We start from the raw sequence: 19,257 nt of genomic DNA, 5'->3' as shown, positions 1-19,257 counted from the left end.
CACCAAGCAACTAACTTAACTTTTTATTATGATAAAAACTCATTTTAATGCCATTATGTCAAGGTTATGGTCACAGCTAATACAAATGGATTGTTTTCATCTGTTATCATCAAAAAGATGGTTTCCAGTTTATAACTTTAGTTAGGACTGGCTTATGGTCACCAAACTTGATGTTTAACAAGCTTATATAAAAAAACAAAACAATTAAAATAAACGAACAAAATGGTTTATGCTCAATTTCTTTAGTTGCCAGACATTGTTTGTGTTAATGTAACTTTTTATCAAAGGCAGTGGTTGGAATATATTTGGGATGCCAGTCGGGTTAAGCTCATTGTTACTTAAAATAGAAAATTGTTTCCGCTGAATAACATGATCAATCTGAACACTTTGAAAGTTCCACTTTGGTGCAGTGGGCTAAAGCGTAGGTCTAGTACCATTTATAATGTTGAATGAACAAGTCACTGTTGCATTTACTCTGCCATAGGGCCAAGGTCAAACTAATGACGAAAGTGAGGAATTACATATTACAAAGACACATCCATGTTTGTTATATCTGTACTTATGAATGACATGATTGGATTCAAACATGTTTAACAGGAACAAGTTTTAAACAGAACCGGTTGACATCTTATTTTGTTCAAAGAAAACTATTAGTGCAAGCAGATATTGATATTCCAATTAAAATGCAACAGTGGATAATTTCAATTTATTTTTCAGAGTAAACAGGCAAGGAAAACGACTGTTATACTTACGTATATGTAGTAAAGAGCTTCCTAGCATTTATGAAAGGCTGGCAGCTGGAAATAACTTTAATCTATGAAGTGGAAGTGAATGCAATGTTTACTAATGAGACTTCTGCGTTGTGATGGCTTTGACATTTAACAAATCAGGACTCGGTATTGTGTATTGCACTTGGGAATATTGGCGTCATCCATCATTATGTTGACATTCTTGACAGTTTCTTTTATTTTTAATATTAGCAAACTGACATTGTCTCACAAGATGTAATTCTAGACATATACGTGTATGCTATATTTCAGACTGAACAAAATGTAAAAATATGTCTGCCTCAAATAGCTTTTCATTTGTACTTTGATATTTATTGGAGTTTCAACGTATGAGCTACATCGCCTCTTTTATTTCAAGAATTTTAACGGCTATTGATATCTCGTTCTAGTATCAAATTTATAATTATGTAATGTTTTATCGACAGAAGATGCAATATTTTTTATAAAATAACACAAATGATAATTAATGTAGTAAACGGCTACCATTGAATATCAGATGCCCGGTTGCTTAGGAATGCTTTTTTTTTCCAAATTACCAGCTGATATTAGATCATTCTAACATTATTTATTCCGCAAGCATCCGCGTATTGGTTATTTCAATACAAAGTAAACAGTTATATCTAATTGAAACATTCAGTCATTTCTTTTCACATTGGTGTATGTTTCACGACTTTTGTTGAAAATCGTTCGAAAATCTTTAATTGAGTTGTTCGCAACACGTTAAACTTTAAATATAAGTCTAAAATGTTTCGTAAGAAAACGGACAAATGTGTAAAACTGCACTATTTAAAGAAAATAATCCTACACATACTCATACCCGTACAAAAGTCTGGTCTAAGCCTTATGATATAAAAATCAATTGCATGTTAATAGTAAAATTAATAGTATTGACACACGTTACATAACTACGAGGCAGTTGTTACGTTGGTATAAGGACGGTATTTGTGAGAATTAAAACTTCAGTACTTATTTCTTTGTAAATTAACAAGTGATTAATTAACAATTGCAAACGTTACTCGCTGTCGCAACGGAGAGAAAATACTCTAAACAGGTATTACATTGAAAAAAAAAGCCGATTAACAGCGGAAAGTGTTAAATCTGTCAGAAAAAGAAACATTTCATCGCCAACTTCTGTAAGGTTCATTAGTTTTGGGATTTAGAAAGCTGGAATAATGAGTTTCAGACAAGGTATGTTTCTGTACTCTTGTTTTTAATCTGAAACATTACTTTGGCAGAATGCAATAGCATCAGGTTATTTAAGATTAAAATATCGGCGTTGAACGAGTACCCATTCGAAAAAAAATATGTTGGATGCTTGTCCAGACAGTGGTGTTGTAAGATTGTACAAGACATTTTAATTAACCTCTTTTTATTCTATTCGTATTTTGCTTAGTAAATATAAGAAAAACAACTAGACGGACATGATATCATCTTGTAAACCGCGTCAAGCGTTTTTTGATGTTGTAAACCATGCGGATACTTTTATTGTTTTTTTATCATTTAGTTACATGATGGAAAATTGAATAAAGTTTATTGAATCTTACGGTGCGAAATATAATGAATCGAGTACTAAAATATGATTGAAATGCAAATCACCGATTGGAAGAGGAAAATAGATAGATAAAAACCTACATATTTAGCAAGGAGTTTAAAATCAGGGAGAGAGTTTCTAGAAAAAGCTTATAGCTTCCTACTCAATCCTCTATGTTTGTTTATTTGTAAAACTGTAATAATTGTAACAATATCAATAAATGAGCCGTGCCATGGGAAAACCAACATAGTGGGTGTGCGACCAGCATGGATCCAGACCAGCCTGCGCATCCGCGCAGTCTGGTCAGGCTCCATGCTGTTCGCTTTTAAAGCCTATTGGAATTGGAGAAACTGTTAGCGAACAGCATGGATGCTGACCAGACTGCGCGGATGCGCAGGCTGGTCTGGATCCATGCTGGTCGCACACCCACTATGTTGGTTTTCCCATGGCACGGCTCAAATACTGTTTAAACCAAAATAACTCGCTATTTATTGAGTATTCACACCAGTGTGTTTCTAGTTACAGACATACATAAGTTTAAAGATTACACTCTAAACAGTCTTTTTATAGCAAAATGCAAAAGTACGTACGTAAGCTGAACATTTCATGAATGTTATTTATGACAGCGCATTTTGTGACATAAATGTATTTTTGAATACATGTTGGAAGATATCAGGTAATACATACTACCAAAAGAATGAGTGTAAAAGAAAAGCATACATTCTATGTCAGACTAATATAAATTATAAATGATACTCTTTGTGAAGAAGAGGTTTAGATATAAATCGATTAATTCATACCATGCATTAATCGATGCCAGCGTGATAAGCTTAGGAGGTATATAGAGTACGAGTCTAAAAATTTAGCGATTCTTGCATGATTGGCAAGAAGTCCCAGTGTGGTTTATACCTGTCTAAACGCACGAAAATAACAATCAAGTCCTGAAATGTCCGTTTATACAGTTTCTTGCTACAACTATAAGTTTGCTACAACTATAAATTGTTTTCTTTCCGTCAGTTCCAGAAAATCAAAATAAATGCCAGGCTATTGGTCTTTTTAACATTTAAAATTAAATTATATTTCATCTTCTGACTAGACACAGTGTCTGATTTTTATTTGGAATATTCGCAAATGCAGTATGATTGATATTTTCTCTTGATTGAGTTTTACAGTTTTTTTCGTCAGAAAACAGGATTCAGCCTGAAATCAATGTAAAAACAGTTCTTTGTGAAGTTCTTGTGTCCTGTTTCGAAGACATTTTGAAAGACGCCGTTTTGTTCGTTTTTTTTTGTGAATGACGTCCAGTCGCACGTGCAGTGTCGCGAAAAGGGCCACTCTTGATATTTATGCATCAGTTGTGTTATACGAAAATTATAGATGTTTGATTCCTTTCTTTACAAAACATATCATGAAGGTAAATCCTTGAAAGTCTCATAGTGTAACTAAAAGATCGTTTCAGTGATGTACGTCAGAAGTTTGTTTTTCAGCTTTCAGTTAAAATGTACGAGCTTTCAACAAATGTACACGTGAATAAGTCAAGTCAGGAAAATATACAAACTGCATGAATATATTATAAAATGAAGTTGAAAATCATTGCGGTATGTTCGCCGTGCATGGAAATATATCGTGTTTTTTCAGTACTTTAATAACTGTGTTTGTCTAGATTTTTCAGCTGGAATAATCATTATGAATGTGGTTACACTCGCACATTGTCATTATGATCGGGTTAGACTTAGAATTAGCATGATAATATAAGAAATGTAGCAAGTTGGTCAGTCGGAATTATGCTGTTGCTGCACATGAACTGTGTTTGCTATATAATAAATAATATTAAAAAAAAAAGATAGGAATAATTCAAATTATTTTTAGAAAACTGATTTTGCACCTTGACGGCCAGCAAGCTTTACATGCGCTCAGCGTATGTCGATCAAAGCGGATTGTATATTTTGAAAATCTTGTCTTTTTTAATAAACCGTAATGTAATTAGTTAAACATATTACATTTTTTGAATTATAGGTCATCCTTGAGAATTACTTTAGCATTTCAGTTCATGATGTATTTCTCTGAACAGCACAGTGATTATCCACCAGTTTTCTAGATCGCGTCTTATAATAAACGGTTCAGTCCAATTACGCTACAGAGAGAGATAGAGAGAGAGAGAAAAAAACTGTAGTACTGCGGTCATTTGGTCCGTTAGGAATCGCCTTGTTATATTTTTGTCATTATATGAACACTTAACTTTTCCTTCATGTCTGCAATATATGACGATAATATTGGAATACAATTATGCTGTAATTGATGATTGGGCGTTTCTCGGACTTCTTGATAGAGATTGTGTATTGAGAAAAATCAAATTACAGTTTATACTTTATATGAATAAGTTATCATCCCGCGGTTTTTTGTGTGTGATAAAATGAACAGTTTGGTATATATATATGTAATTTACTAGAAAATTTGCTTGAATTCTTAAACATCTAAATTTTAAAAAAAAAAGTGACACGAAAATGTAAATGTAAGAATGGAAAGTTCTACTTTTTTCATGAATTAAATCTAAATGACATAACTGGTTAAGGTATATGTATGGCATGCCTTAGCATGCCGTTATCAGAAAACTTTGAAACATCTTACGTACCAGTACAACTAGTACATCAGTAACAATAGTTTATACCAGCTCTGATACTCATGATACCAACCTACCTCAAATTCAACAGTTAAATACAACACTAACTGGCCAATATTTTACCGACAGCGCTGTCGATGGCAGTACGCCACATGGGAGTTTTAACGGGTTAACCACGCGCAAACCCTCTCCGTTCATCCCCTATATATGTTCCAAAGTAACAAGGAAGCGTTACAAAATCAAGGCGAATCTGCTAATACATCTCCCTTACATTGCAATGGATTCCCAGTCTAAGTGCATTTTAAAAACGAAATGTATTGATTTTATTCTTTGATATTCATGTATGAAGTAAAATATTCTGTTGGTTTACAAGTCTATTATATAGAAATATTGTCATGAAGATAACATGCTGCGTGTGTTTTAAACATATTTAGAGCACAGCAGGAAGTGTTTTCTCTCAATAAAGATATATTAACATCTAGATTGTTATTACTTTGAACTGTAATGTCAAACTTGGTATGTATATTCAACAGTTTAACGATGGAGAATCTATCACAGTGGGCACTTCAAAAGAATTCTGCAGTGTTTAAAATGTATGGGCCTGTATTAGTGACATGATTTAATTATTGCACAATAGATAGTAAAGAATACTGGAAAATCTGTGTTTTTTCTAGTGTTCATATAGGAACTAGAAACTAGTACATTGTTATTGAGTTATCTAATTTAAGGATAAATCAAATACTACCATATCTTACGATAAATATTATTTGGGTTGTCATGGCAACAAAGCTTTCAAGGCACCCAATGCACCATAAGAATAAAGAAATGTATAGGTAAAAGGCTAGTGACGAAACAAAAAATACACGGTTAAGTTACTTTTTAGTTAAATCCTATTGCTTTCTAATATTCTGCGCACAAAAGATGCTACAGCAAATTTCTACAACACGATCAAGCATAAAAAAGAATATCGAAATAACGAAAATGTATCATGTAGTGATCTTTTGGAAATCATGAGTGTTTCCCATCAATTTTTCGTAAATTCAGCGACCGTATAGTTCAGCCTGGAGGCGCCGGACAGTCATGCAGAAATAATCTGACTTTATATTAACGTGCCATGTTTGGTTTATCCTAAAATAATGCATGATGTTTCCTTTGGGAATAATCTAAAGATAGAGAGGAACAGTCCTACAGACATTTTTTGAAACATAATTTGATTATTCAGTTTAGCTTTTAAGGCAAAATTTACTTCGCAAAGTATGAGCTGTTGAAAGTGGTTTGTGATATCCAAACTGTTAACCATACATAATGTTATCATTAGCACAATTTGAGACAAACTTCTAAACAAAAATATTTTTTGATAAATTGGTACTGTGGTAACAGCACATACATACTTTCGGATAGCTTCTGCCATCAAGTTTAAATTTTTATAAGATTGACTGGAAGAGCAGATGCCTCATGACGAAAAGTTGGTATTCACTAATATGTCTCTGGGGATGTGAAAACAATGTTGTTGTTTTTCTCTAAATATGTTATTTTCTGTTGTAGCGTTTAATTATTTAAAGGTGAAATAAATATATAAGCCGCACCATGAGAAAACAAACATAGTGCATTTGCGACCAGCATGTATCCAGACTAGCCTGCGCATCTGCGCAGTCTGGTCAGGATCCTTGCTATTCGCTTTCAAAGCCTATTGTAATTAGAGAAACCATTAGCAAACAGCAATGGATCCTGACCAGACTGCGCGGATGCGCAGGCTTGTCTGGATCCATGCTGGATGCAAATGCACTATGTTGGTTTTCTCATGGTGCGGCTTATTATATGGTCATATTTCTGTACAAGCCCATAACTTCAGTATACATGTTCTGTTGTCAAAATTCAATTACACACAGGACTCACAGTTTAGTGTCCTAACAGAACATAGCGAGGGCCTTCCAATTTTGCTATTATAAAAATAACATCTGCTAAAACATCTTACTTCCTTCTGATTATAACATTGAGAAATGGTTTCCCAGTCTTAAGTGCATTTTAAAACCGAAATATATTAATCTTATTCCTTGATATTCGTGTATGAGGTAAAATATGCTGTCAGTTATCAAGTCCATAATGCAATATATAGATTCTAATAAACCTATTGCCATAAAGATAATATGATGAGTGTGTTTTAACAAAAGCACAGCAGGAAGTGTTGTCTAGAGACTAGATTGTTATCCTTTAGAACTGTAGAGCCTTGACATGTATATTCAATACTTTAACGATGTTGAATCTAACACATTGGGCTCTTAAAAAATTCTACAGTATGTTTAGGGTATATATTCCATTAGATATCTTAAGCATGTAAAAGGTTACGTTTCTGTTGAAAATATAGGCATGCTTTGAACTGATCTCAGCAACGTTGTTGTAAATGTATCTTACATCGGATATCTTGCAAATCAAGACAGAAATAAAAAAACAAAAAAAAAAAACATGCTGATTATTCTATGTCTATATTTAAGTTCGACTGTGATGAAAACTTGAAGCTTAATTGAATTATTCACGAGTCGGGAAATTCTGTCATATGAGAAGGGGTGAATGTCTCGAACCTTCGGCCGCCCGAGTTACCAGAAGCTGATTAATAGATGTGTAGTATAAGAACATAAATATTTATATTGCTTTCTAACATTCTGCGCAGAAAAGATGCTACTGTAAATTTCTACACGCACAATCAAACATAAAAAAGTATATGGAAATAACAAAATAATGCATCATGTAGTGATCTCTCGGAAATCATGAAGGAAGTGTTTCTCATTAATTATTCGTAAATTCGGCGTCCGCATAGATCAGCCTGGAGGCGCCGGACATGCAGAAATAATCAGATTTTATATTAACGTGCCATGTTTGGTTTATCCTAAAATAATGCATGATGCGTCCTTTGGGAATAATCTAAAGATAGAGGAGAACAATCCAACAGACATTTTATGAAACAGAACAGAACTTGATTATTCAGTTAAGCTTTTAAGGCAAAATGTACCGTTGGTTTAAGTGTTTTCATGATATGTTACATGCAGGGAATAACCATACATAATGTTATCATTAGCACAATTCGGGACAAACTTCTAAATATATATATATATATATATATATATATATATATATATATATGATAAACTGGTACCAGCAAGATACTGACACTTTAAAAAAAAAATTCTGTCATCAACTTCAGGATGAAAGGTTGGTATTCTGCTAATATGCCTCTGGAGATGTGAAAACAATCGTCTTTTCTAAATATGTTATTTGCTTTTGTCAGTTTAAGAATCTGATGAAAAAAATCCATAACAATCTTATGAGAGGATATGTCGTATGCCAGATGTATTTAAACAAATGAAGTTTAAGGTTTATACTAGCTGTAAAACGTAAAATGTATAAACTGACGCCAACTTTATGATAAATAATTCATTCGGAAAGAAATATCTTCTACTTTTAGCATTTATTTCAAATGAAACAGCCTACGAACTCGAAGTCTGTCCCATTTTTCATTATATTCATCATTTTCTAAATCTTAAGTTCAGTTGAAAAGTCAATCAATTACCCTCTTTTGAGACATGCTGTATTCTAATTACGGGCAGTCTAAACCAATGTCTATTACACAAGGAAACTAAAAAGGACCGACATGCCTTACTACGTAATGGTTCATAAAACAACTTTTCTGTTTCAATAGAACTATCATTGTGACAGATAAAAAATGATAACATTTTCTCTTGTTTTAGTAATTATGGCACCTGATAGCATTTTACTTAGTCCAACCGTCTTAGATCCTTTATCAACGCATGTGATATACTATACTGTGTAATTTATTTTCTGATTTACAGAATATACACTGAAAAGTCGTTTTGCATTTTATACTTGAAAGATATGTATCACAGAAAAAGAAAAACGATTGCTAATAGGCAATAAGCGTTTAAAATACTTATCTTTCCGACAGTGGTACAGAGATGATTCATCATTTAAGTGATTGTGCACACGTCCGATTGTCTGTCCTTCCGTCATATTTCGTGTTTTGGGCATAACTCAATATCCATTCAAGGTAATGTCTTTTGACTGTGACTAAAAAGACCTGAAGCTCCTGTGATAAATTAAAAACTCAAGTATATACCGGATTCAAGCGATTTGAATGATAAGTATCTTTAATGCATATATTGTGTAACCATGGTAATCCTAACCCTAACCTATAGTCAGTATATTATACATATTATACACTGAATGCGTGCGGACATGAATAATTTGCGTATTGTCGCCGTGCACGCTATGATTTGATAATCACTTCAGGACATGTACAGAAGATTGCTCAAGGTCTGCAGTGAGCAATATCGTTGTCTTTTAACTTGGCATATAGGTAGATGGCGACAAAACAATTTGTAGGAACAAGGCGGGTAAATCAAAGGTCAGTGTCACAGATGGAGATGAAAGTTCAAATTTGACACTCGTATTTCGTGTCCAGAGTATAACTTGATAACTATTCAAGGTCTTGGCTTGGCATATAGGTAGGTTGCGATAAGACGTTGTACAGAACAAATGAACCAGGTCGGTAGATAAAAGATCAAGGTCACGAATAGAGCTAAAAACCAAGTTTACGCTTCATATTTCGTATCTGGAGCATATCTTTATAACCATACAACAATCCATAGTACTCATCCCTTCTCTTTCTTCACCAAATATACAAATATAATCACTCTTTTATGCCTAAGTATTCGAGCGCACGACGTTTTTCGTTTTGTTGGATTTAACGTCGCACCGACACAATTATAGGTCATATGGCAAAATTCGAGCTTTTATGGTGGAGGAAGACCCCAGGTTTCCTTCGTGTATTATAACATCACGGACGGGCACCTTCGAGCATATGAACCAGATTGGTAGGTCAAAGGTCAAGGTTACAGCAAGGTCAAATATTCATATTTTAGTCTACAGCATAACACAATAATTATTATAAAACTCCAGGTATTGATCACGAGCTCGGCTCATAGGTCGGTGGCAATGAGACGATGTACTCAACGCATGAATATGGTCGGTAAGTCAAAGGTCAAGGTCAAATGTTGAGTTCAGATCTATCCGTCGTATTTTTGTCCGGAGAACAACTTCATACCTATTTAAGGTGTTGACTTTAAAACTGGAAAAAGATGGGTTGTGATGAGACGATTTGAGAAGTACAACTGTCCACATTACTTCCGCCTCCTCATCCCAACCATAAAAAGACGAGAAATAAAAAAAATCACGTCCAGTTTCTTGGTATTCAATACCCCAACCCAGTGTCGCATTACATCCCCATCTTCCCCCCCCCCCCCCCCCCCCCCTCGCCCACCCCTCCCCTCCCCCACACAAATCTATACATTTACATCCTCCTCCTGTGATCTCTGTGACAAGATATAACATACAATTTAATCATATTAAGGTCAAGAATAAGTCAGTAAGAACTTTGTTCGGATTTTAGCCACACCGGCACAATTTAGTTCATATGGCGGCTTTCCAGCTTTTGATGTTGGAGAGACATCACATGTGCCCATACGGACAATATTTCAGGCTCGAGCGAGCATCTGGGTAGAGTCAACACCTTCCGTTAAGTCAGCTAGATTGCTTTTTGACTCTAATCTAAGTGAGTTCTGGAATCCTCAGCTGCGACGAGCAAGTCAATAGTCTGAACCACTTGGCCACAGAGTATGGATTGATAGATAAAAAACCAACATCAATGTCACATTGTCTGCTAATATATAACGAACCTTCTCAATCATGGTGTCTGCATTTCCCACAATTACTATTTCACTCAATGCACCAGAACGTATTTCATTTACCTAGGATCGATAAATCATACCGTAGTTTTCCCTAACAGTTAATAAAGAATAAAGACAAAGAATGATGACCGCGGGAGAAATTGTATGGTTACTCTAAACCATCCATTACATGTCCCAAAGAGGAATTTTAACCATGCCTGACACGGAGGAAATATTTGGTTTAGAAAGTGTTATTAAACAGAGACACAGAAACAAATGGTAATCCTCTAATTCAGACCAATGGTTCATGGTTTGTTTCCCTAATATTTACAAAATAGTAACTTTTTTTTTTCTTAAGGACAATGAGACTAGGATAGAATGCATCCAAGCGAATTAGTAGCAGACTCGGTTTGATTAAGCCAGTTCATCAAAGATAATGGAATGTGAAAGAACCCCCGCGGTTAAGCGACAAACAGACAAAAAGCAATAAACAAAAACAACCAAAACAAAACAAAACATTCAAAAAAACAAAACAACAACAGGAAAACATATCAAAACAGGGTCTGAGTACGGGAATATTTTTGCAGACTACTATGCTTTTAAATACTTACACTGTAATATGTAGTAATATCGATAAGAATAAGCTTACTGTTAGATATATTTTAGTATGTATATGCATGCTGGGTAAAAATGTGCAAATAGGTCCTTTCAAAATGTATGTCCAACAAAAAATTTGAGGGAGATGTTTGGATAACCAACTCAGTCTCAGCCTATATTACCTCATGATATAATTTCATATCACATTGTGGTGTGTTAACATGTATACTTAACGTAAATTAAACTTTGTACAAAATGATATAAGGTGTTCATATTTTTGAATATCCTTTGGAAGCATAGAATGCAACGAACCTAAATAATAGAAGACTCGGTTTGATTGAGTCTGAACATGAGTGATATCGGAAAATGCAACACTTCTCACGCCCACTAGCACCGGCTTAAGCAGGACTGCATTGCATAGAAATTGAATGGACTCCATGACCGCAAAGGATCGGACAATATAACAAAACACTGAAAACTTTAAAGATATCTTGACAGATCTCTTCACCAATCTCTACAGTAGGAACTACATAACATAGACATGTACCAGCATCCTTACGTTTAAAATTTTCTGAAGATGAATGTAATGTACGTAGATCACCTTGCACCAGTATATTTATATTTTGCTTTCCCAGGATGAAATATTGATATCCTCGTCTTAACGTGCCTTCAGTGGAACTAAATTCAATTTGTATTGTAATACGAGACTGAAGATATATGCTCATTGCTAAATAAATGAGTTTTGTGTTTGTGGTTAAGTCAGATTACATATGTCATATACGTTAATTATTTTCACATTAAAATTGAAAAGAATGTTTCTGATTTTGTTTTCAGTTGTGCACGCCATTATTAGGACACTGTTGAACACGTTTGTCCAGTTATCAACATTTTTATAGTTGGAAATGACAACTTTCTTGTTTCTTTGTGAATTTGATATTTTAATTACTAGTATATGTATATGATAATGTGTTTCTTCAGCTCCAATTTCTTTGGAATTCGTCTATGAATTTTCTTGAAAGTCTACTACATTTTAGATAAAAACTAACGAATTCAAAGTAGCAGAAATAATCAGATCGTCATCACTGTTCTTAACATTACTCTTTATTAAATCATTTAATCTTCAAGATTCTCTATCGTTTTGTTTAATAACTTGATGGGTAAATGATTGGCATAACATAGAGATGAACTAAACAACAAGGACAAAATAGCGTCGCCGTAACGTACAGTTGTGAATATACCACTAGGGTCTGTTAACCAAGAAAGGATAGTACTGTACCAAACTTCAATGATAACCCAGACTATGTAACTATACATATTTTTGGCATTAACTAGAGAGAGTTTATTTTAAGTTACACATTTGAACTTCACGGTTTCAGGGGATACCATCTTTAATAGGTCCAGAAAATTCGATATTCACCTTAGCATCAGAAGGTTTGCAATTACAAACTTTATTAAGTGCGTTTTACAAATTAAACAGAGTTTCTGTCCAGGCATGTAGCCGTGAAATTAAATCTTGTCTCATATTTGTTCTTCTTCAATAGGCGAGTAAAAAACTAAATAGTATATTTTTATACTGCAACTACCAATAAAATTACCAACGTATCTAAGTGTGAATTTTGTCTGTAAACGATAAAATGTATTCTTATACTAAAAATAATTGATTTACAATGTTCTCCGATTAAATCATCCTGGATCCGCCTAAAATGATTAAAGGAAACCAGAAGCTTTACTATTTTAAAGTGTCATATTAACGTAAACACGGGCAAGTAGAAATCGAAATAATAACAGTTCTCACTGGATTTAGTGGTTTGTAGGGACATACACAACTATCTTAGGTCAAACTGGGCAAACATTGTATGTGCATACATTCTCAGAACTGTACAAACACAAATTGCTCACAAAGCTGTCGAAACGAAATATTATGTAATACAAGTACAAAAATGTTTATTGTTTTCTCCAGAAATCTGCATTGTTGTTTCACGCTATTGCTGAAAAAAATATGTTGTATATTTACCCTGACACTTAAGGTAGTTGGTTCTATATTAAATTGAAGTTATTTTTGCTGCAGTCACAGTGGCGATAAATGCTTCGTAGCTATGCTCTCTGCGACTCTTATGTTTTTTGTCGTTAATCAGAGTAAAAGTATGAAAAAATCATTTCGGGTTGTTCAAACGTTACAACATTTCTGAAATATCCGGTAGACCTAGTTTAATACCTTTGGTAACTGAATAGATAATTTCATTTAGCAGTATTACGGTGTTGTATGAATATTGACAGCTTTCCTTCGCTCTTTTTATTTGAAATCGGTAAGTTGTTTTAATGAACTCCAAGTATATAGTAGATAAGTTGAATAATACATTTTAATACGATTATTTCAACCAGGGTAAAAACAACTTTAACAATTATTAGTAAAGCAACTGCAGCAGTAATAATCAGCCCTTACGCATTTATTTTACAGTTGTTTTAGACTACACAATAATTAATGACAGAAACATATGAAACAACTTTAATCTTTGCACTGACAATGCGCTGCATAATTATTTAATTGCATTGCGATGCTGTTGACATCATATCTGATCTCCGTTATCAGGAACTGAGTGTCACACTAGGGACAATTGACGCTATTCATCACTGTATTGACAGATTCTGTCAAGATTCAGATTCAGTTCATTGTTGCATGATTGACATTATCTGATGGATAATCAACACAGATGCCTTAAATAGAATTAATTTTTAATTATATAAATACTGGCATGAAGTATAATTGCAACAGTTGGGCCTAGTACATGAAGAGGCTATGTCATATTCATAATCAGTTTTGAGGTATCACTACCTTTTCATTCTTCGGGGTATTCCCTATCTTTTTCATATTGCCTACGATTAACTGTGTTACTTACGACATCACTAATGATATCACAATGTCAGGCATAAAAGTCCATCATAAGACTCCTTTCCAGACTTGAACAGCTTTTGAACCATAAAATCGTGCATTTGCAACCATTCGTCATACACTCGGAATGTGTTGGTGGAAAATAACCTTCAACAGAGCGTTTGCTTAATATTTTTGTTTAATAATATGCAGGTAGGAGAATCATGCATATTTTATGTACTTGCACAGACACTGTCATATTGGTCGGGTTAAGATTCCATTTCCTTGGTAATAGAATAAACTTAATAATATTTTCAGTTCATAACGTACAATAAATGCTCGTCTTTAATGTTAAATGTGCAGTACCTTTTATTCATCAATAATTTCATAACAAATTCAGCATTCAAATATATCAGCGTAAGATACCGGACATACAATAATTTGATTTTATATTTACGTGCCATGTTTCCATTATCCTAAAATAAGTAAAGATGCTCCCCTTGGGTATGGCTCAAAGATATAGGAGAACAACGTTACAGACATTTAAGGAATTATTAGATTATTAGAGTATATTGGGACACTAATACTTATTTAAGCATGTAATTTGAACGGCTTTCACGGCAGCTGTCAAATGTGAGAGTTGTTTATTGTTTTGCCACAGTTATGATACTTCCTGGATATATTTAATGAGAAGTGACAAAGAGGACTATATGCATTCACGGAATAACTATACAAAATGTCACCATTGGTTTAAACATATTTTATTTGTTCAAGTCATTACATGAATAATATACAGCAAATGTGATAAGGGAATTGGACAGAAAGCTAATTAACTAACGGTTGTCCTTTCCCTATATCACCATTAACAGGGTAACAGTTAAACGAATGGAAGTCCATTTACCAGTACATACAGAAGAACCGACAAAACTCGCAAAGTTGCCTTTTATTATCCTCAACTTCAAATGTACAGAATTAGCCCATGTTTGTTTCATGCTTGGAAAGAGCAGGTGCTTATAACGATAGTTTGGTTATTCGCTTATCTGCCTTAGGTATGCTGGTAGATCTATCCATTATTTTTTCCATCAGTTTAACAGTCTAGTCTAAAGCAGACCTTTTCAACAATTTTTGTAAGCGGTATAGTTGCATGTGCTGAGATCTTAAAGAAAACATATTTCGCCCATGAAGTTATCAAGTTGTTCTTCAAAGAAAGCACAGATGGGATAAAATTTCACCTCAATGTACATTCTCACAATAACAGCAAAAAGATGGCCACGTATTGATATTGATACTTTCCTTCCAAAAATGCACTAGTATTGTGAGTTCACTATAAATGCATTACACTTAGAGCTACTCGCCCACAGTTTCGGTGAATTTTTTCAGCATGTTTAATTCCACTAAGTTTGGCATAGAATATATATATGACACTGGTAAAATGATAAAGTTGGTGAAAAGAATTGGCAAAAATTCAAGAATAATGTAATTTTCTGCATTATTTCAAAAGAACTGCAACGGTTTACTACCTTCTGCACAATATTTCTGGTTATTGATAAAAATATCTTGCAAAAATCGTATGTCAATAAGACTGTACCACTAGTCACTTTCAGAGTACTCATTTTTTTGTGGATTTTTGGGAGAATTATTTTTCGCTTTAAATGTGTGGCTTAGTCCTTTTTAAGCCATTTTTTTTTACTTAAGTGCAAAGAACCTGTAAGTGCCTAAAGTCGGTTCTAAGAAATAAGTAGACTGTCTAGAAATTCAAAAGAATATAATTATAGTCTGAACAACGTATTCGCAGGAGTATTGTGTAACAGCTTTATCACTGATTTACCCTTTGTTGAAGTTATATAAAGAATAATGACGGAAATCTTGTTCAAGTCTTTGATCACAGCATGATCTCCCAGGAAAGTAAACAATGAGCTTTATTATTACGCTAATAACAGCTTTTAACTGATTAATGCCATAACAATATTAGACCATATTATACCACGTCTGGCCTTTTCATCAGCTCAGTTCAATCTGTAGATGTTTGCAAAATCAGAACATTTGTAGTTTCTTTATGTTAGAAATATGAATAGAAATAACGTAACAAAAGAAAACAATCATAACATAGAATGTGGGTGTACGCCATTTTATATATATATTATGTCAACTTTTTGTAACAATACTTAGTCTAGTAGTATGTCATTTGTTTTTAAATTTGTACGAAAAACTACTGGATACACTCTTGGTTATCTTGACTTGCTTAAAATCATATTATGTTTGTGTTTCCTTTTTGCATATCACTACTTGGTAAACTACTATTTCTGATAGATTGCTAGGTTTGAAAGTTACATAGTTTTGCTTTTTATTGCTTCTTCAACAATTTTGTTTGATAGGAAGTTTTTTTGTTTTTTTTTTTTGTAATTATAATAAAAACCCCTTATGTTGTCCAACACTTAATTACTGCATTCAATGACAAGTTGGGACGACAATAACATTGGCCAGTTTATAAATTTTGTGGTGAAGATGAATTACATGTTGTGCTCGTAATTGTTTCCGAGAATATCTTATATATGTAAAATTACAGTCAATATTATTCCGTTACATTTCCAGTGTTTTCTAATGGTGCATGCAATTAAGAAAAACATATTTGAGAAGGTTTTCAAGTTGTCATCACAAAAATGTCGCTCATGCAGCTTGGAATGACACAATGTGTCTTCCCAAAGGTTTATGTTAACTTACAGTTTATAGTCTCAAAGCTATGGATACACTCGAAGATGACTTTCCGTTAGAAGAAAATATCCACATACATTTAAGAATTCTCTTTTCTGTTTTCGTTTCTTTTCTGTTAAGTTTCTTAGATTTATAATAGTAAATTTTCACTGAAATATTCAGAACATTGTCTTGTTAGAAATTCGCATTATTGTACGATATCATCATCAGAATGACTAATTAAAAGATACGCGTTGTTGTTTGGCAACGCTTGTGGTTATTTCATATTCAGCGCCTTTTAAGCACAATAATTATGTTCTTATATAGGGTACAGTAGAACAATGAATGATACGTTTGCCCTCACCATAAATGACAAACAAATTCGCGATGTCTTTTTTATAATTTCTATAACTTAAATTAGCTAAACACAAACCGTTTCAATGTAATAATGAAACAGCAAATAAAAAACATTTTCTCAGAAGGTAAAAATAACTTATTTTGTAGGGATTTCTCAATTTGTCCTTCACGAGACTTTTCTGATTGAATACGGACAGGGCTGCTGCAACAACAACTATATAAGAACATTTTATAATGCATCATACGTTGTATTTTCATTTCTGGATATTTCGTTTTATTGCCAGAAAAAATACTGTAAAATTGTATAAACACATGTAAATAAAATATTAGTTCGTGGTAAATGATAAAAATATGATTTAATTTACATGGTGCATTTATGCATTTAATTTGTTGATACGTTAAAGCCATCTACAGTTACAAATGTACATCTCACTACCAATAAAGTATACCTAAGTTTTAACCTCAGGCTGTTTATTTAAAAAAAACTGCATGGTCGTGTGTAGTTCGTTCTCTTTTACCCTCAGAAAAATTCAACAATATATTGCTTTTTCCAGGATGAAATATTGATGTGAATGTCTGTACTATTCTTAAGGGCACAAGCCATCTGTCAATTTTATCTAGTTTAAAATTTAATTTGTTTTGTAATTATAAAGGAAGTTTAACAATATTAAAAACTGAAAAGCTAACTCGAATGAAATAGGGGTTGGAAATATGCCCATATCATAATTAAATGAAGTTTATGATTTATCAAGAAGAAAATATTATCTCAGATATGTTTCTTATTTGTATATATCTTTTGTTTTAAATATATTTTTTCGGTTCCATCTTAATAAATATTAATTTCAGTCTATTTCAGTTAGTTTCTCACTTTTTGAATTTTTTAACATGATGACCTTGCTCGAATATTTCTATAATTTATGTACAGACAAACAGCCCGAAATCGGTAGTCTAAGGGTGATTTTTGACGGACGAAACTCGTTTGCTAGAGTACAGGAGTCTTTACAATTAAGTATATATATATATAAAGGTTGAAATATTAATTATTAGATATGAAAATTGTTTATTTTCTTAAACACGAAACATTTTTGCAACAATGTTGCAATAACAAATGTACAACAAAATCAGTAACACCCTTAAAGATTATTATTGAAATTGTAATTATACTAAAACGTGTTTTCAGTTAAACCATTGCCTTTGTATTGGTTGGTTAATGTTTTGACGTCATTAGTCTTTGTAAGGCACACATTTTGTGCGTTTCTTGAGCCTCCTATTTTTTCTATATTTTTGTTGTTATTTGATTAGCTTTCTTAGTAAAAATGTAAGCTTTTAATGAGAAATTATTTTAGTCTAAGATTTTCTTAATTACATGTTTATTTTAAAGTGAGGTTTTTGTATATCTTACGTGCATTGCATGTTTTTTTTTATAATATTAATTCAGATATTTTTTCTATCATCATGCATGTGACTGCTATTTTTTAGATTTTGAACATGCTTTGTGATTAAAAAGGCGTTTACCCCTCAAAAGAAGAGTGATGTAGAAAAACTGTTTTTTAATTATTACAATTGAAAATCCATGACATCTCTTTTTACTGAAATAGATTGAATTTATTTTTCAACATGGCGTAAATTATTAGGTAAACATATTGTAGATGTACATGTAGATACTGTATTTCACTAAGCACTATCTGTCTTACAGGTATCGCACAGTTTTAAGGCGTTTTGAAATCTAAATTAACAAAAGATTAACATAAGATTAAGCCCGTACAATACTGTATTTCTGGGACTGTTTTAAATTTTGCTCACTTCATTCCAAAAATAACATTGGGGCAGAAGTAAAACCTACCAACATTTCTTTCACAGTATGTAATCTAAAAAGTAAAGGCAAAATAGAGAACTTTTACCGCATTTAACTCGGTATTTTTAGAGATGTCTAACTATGTCCCATTCTGTTTCAGAGATAAATTCACTTGAATACTCTCCAAAAGGAGGTACTCTATTACGGGTCTAATACCTTAAACAGAAACATTGAATATGCATACAAACGATACTGCGCGCTGTAGTTCGTC

At 33.1% G+C, this 19,257-nt stretch overlaps 1 protein-coding gene across 2 annotated transcripts in view; it reads left to right on the top strand.

Moving 5' to 3' along the window:
• Positions 1-1,945: 1,945 nt before the first annotated feature.
• LOC123547155 (Kv channel-interacting protein 4-like) overlaps positions 1,946-19,257 on the top strand; it is a 548,972-nt gene continuing 531,660 nt past the window's right edge. For both annotated transcript variants that reach the window (XM_053551431.1, XM_053551424.1), the window contains exon 1: positions 1,946-1,976. In XM_053551431.1, the coding sequence (XP_053407406.1) occupies positions 1,961-1,976 (16 nt within the window). In that variant the 5' untranslated portion in view covers positions 1,946-1,960. The remainder of the gene's footprint in view (positions 1,977-19,257) is intronic.

The sequence above is a fragment of the Mercenaria mercenaria genome, chromosome 9 (assembly GCF_021730395.1).
Source record: "Mercenaria mercenaria strain notata chromosome 9, MADL_Memer_1, whole genome shotgun sequence".
Taxonomy (NCBI): domain Eukaryota; kingdom Metazoa; phylum Mollusca; class Bivalvia; order Venerida; family Veneridae; genus Mercenaria; species Mercenaria mercenaria.
This window is presented reverse-complemented; position numbering and strand designations above follow the sequence as displayed.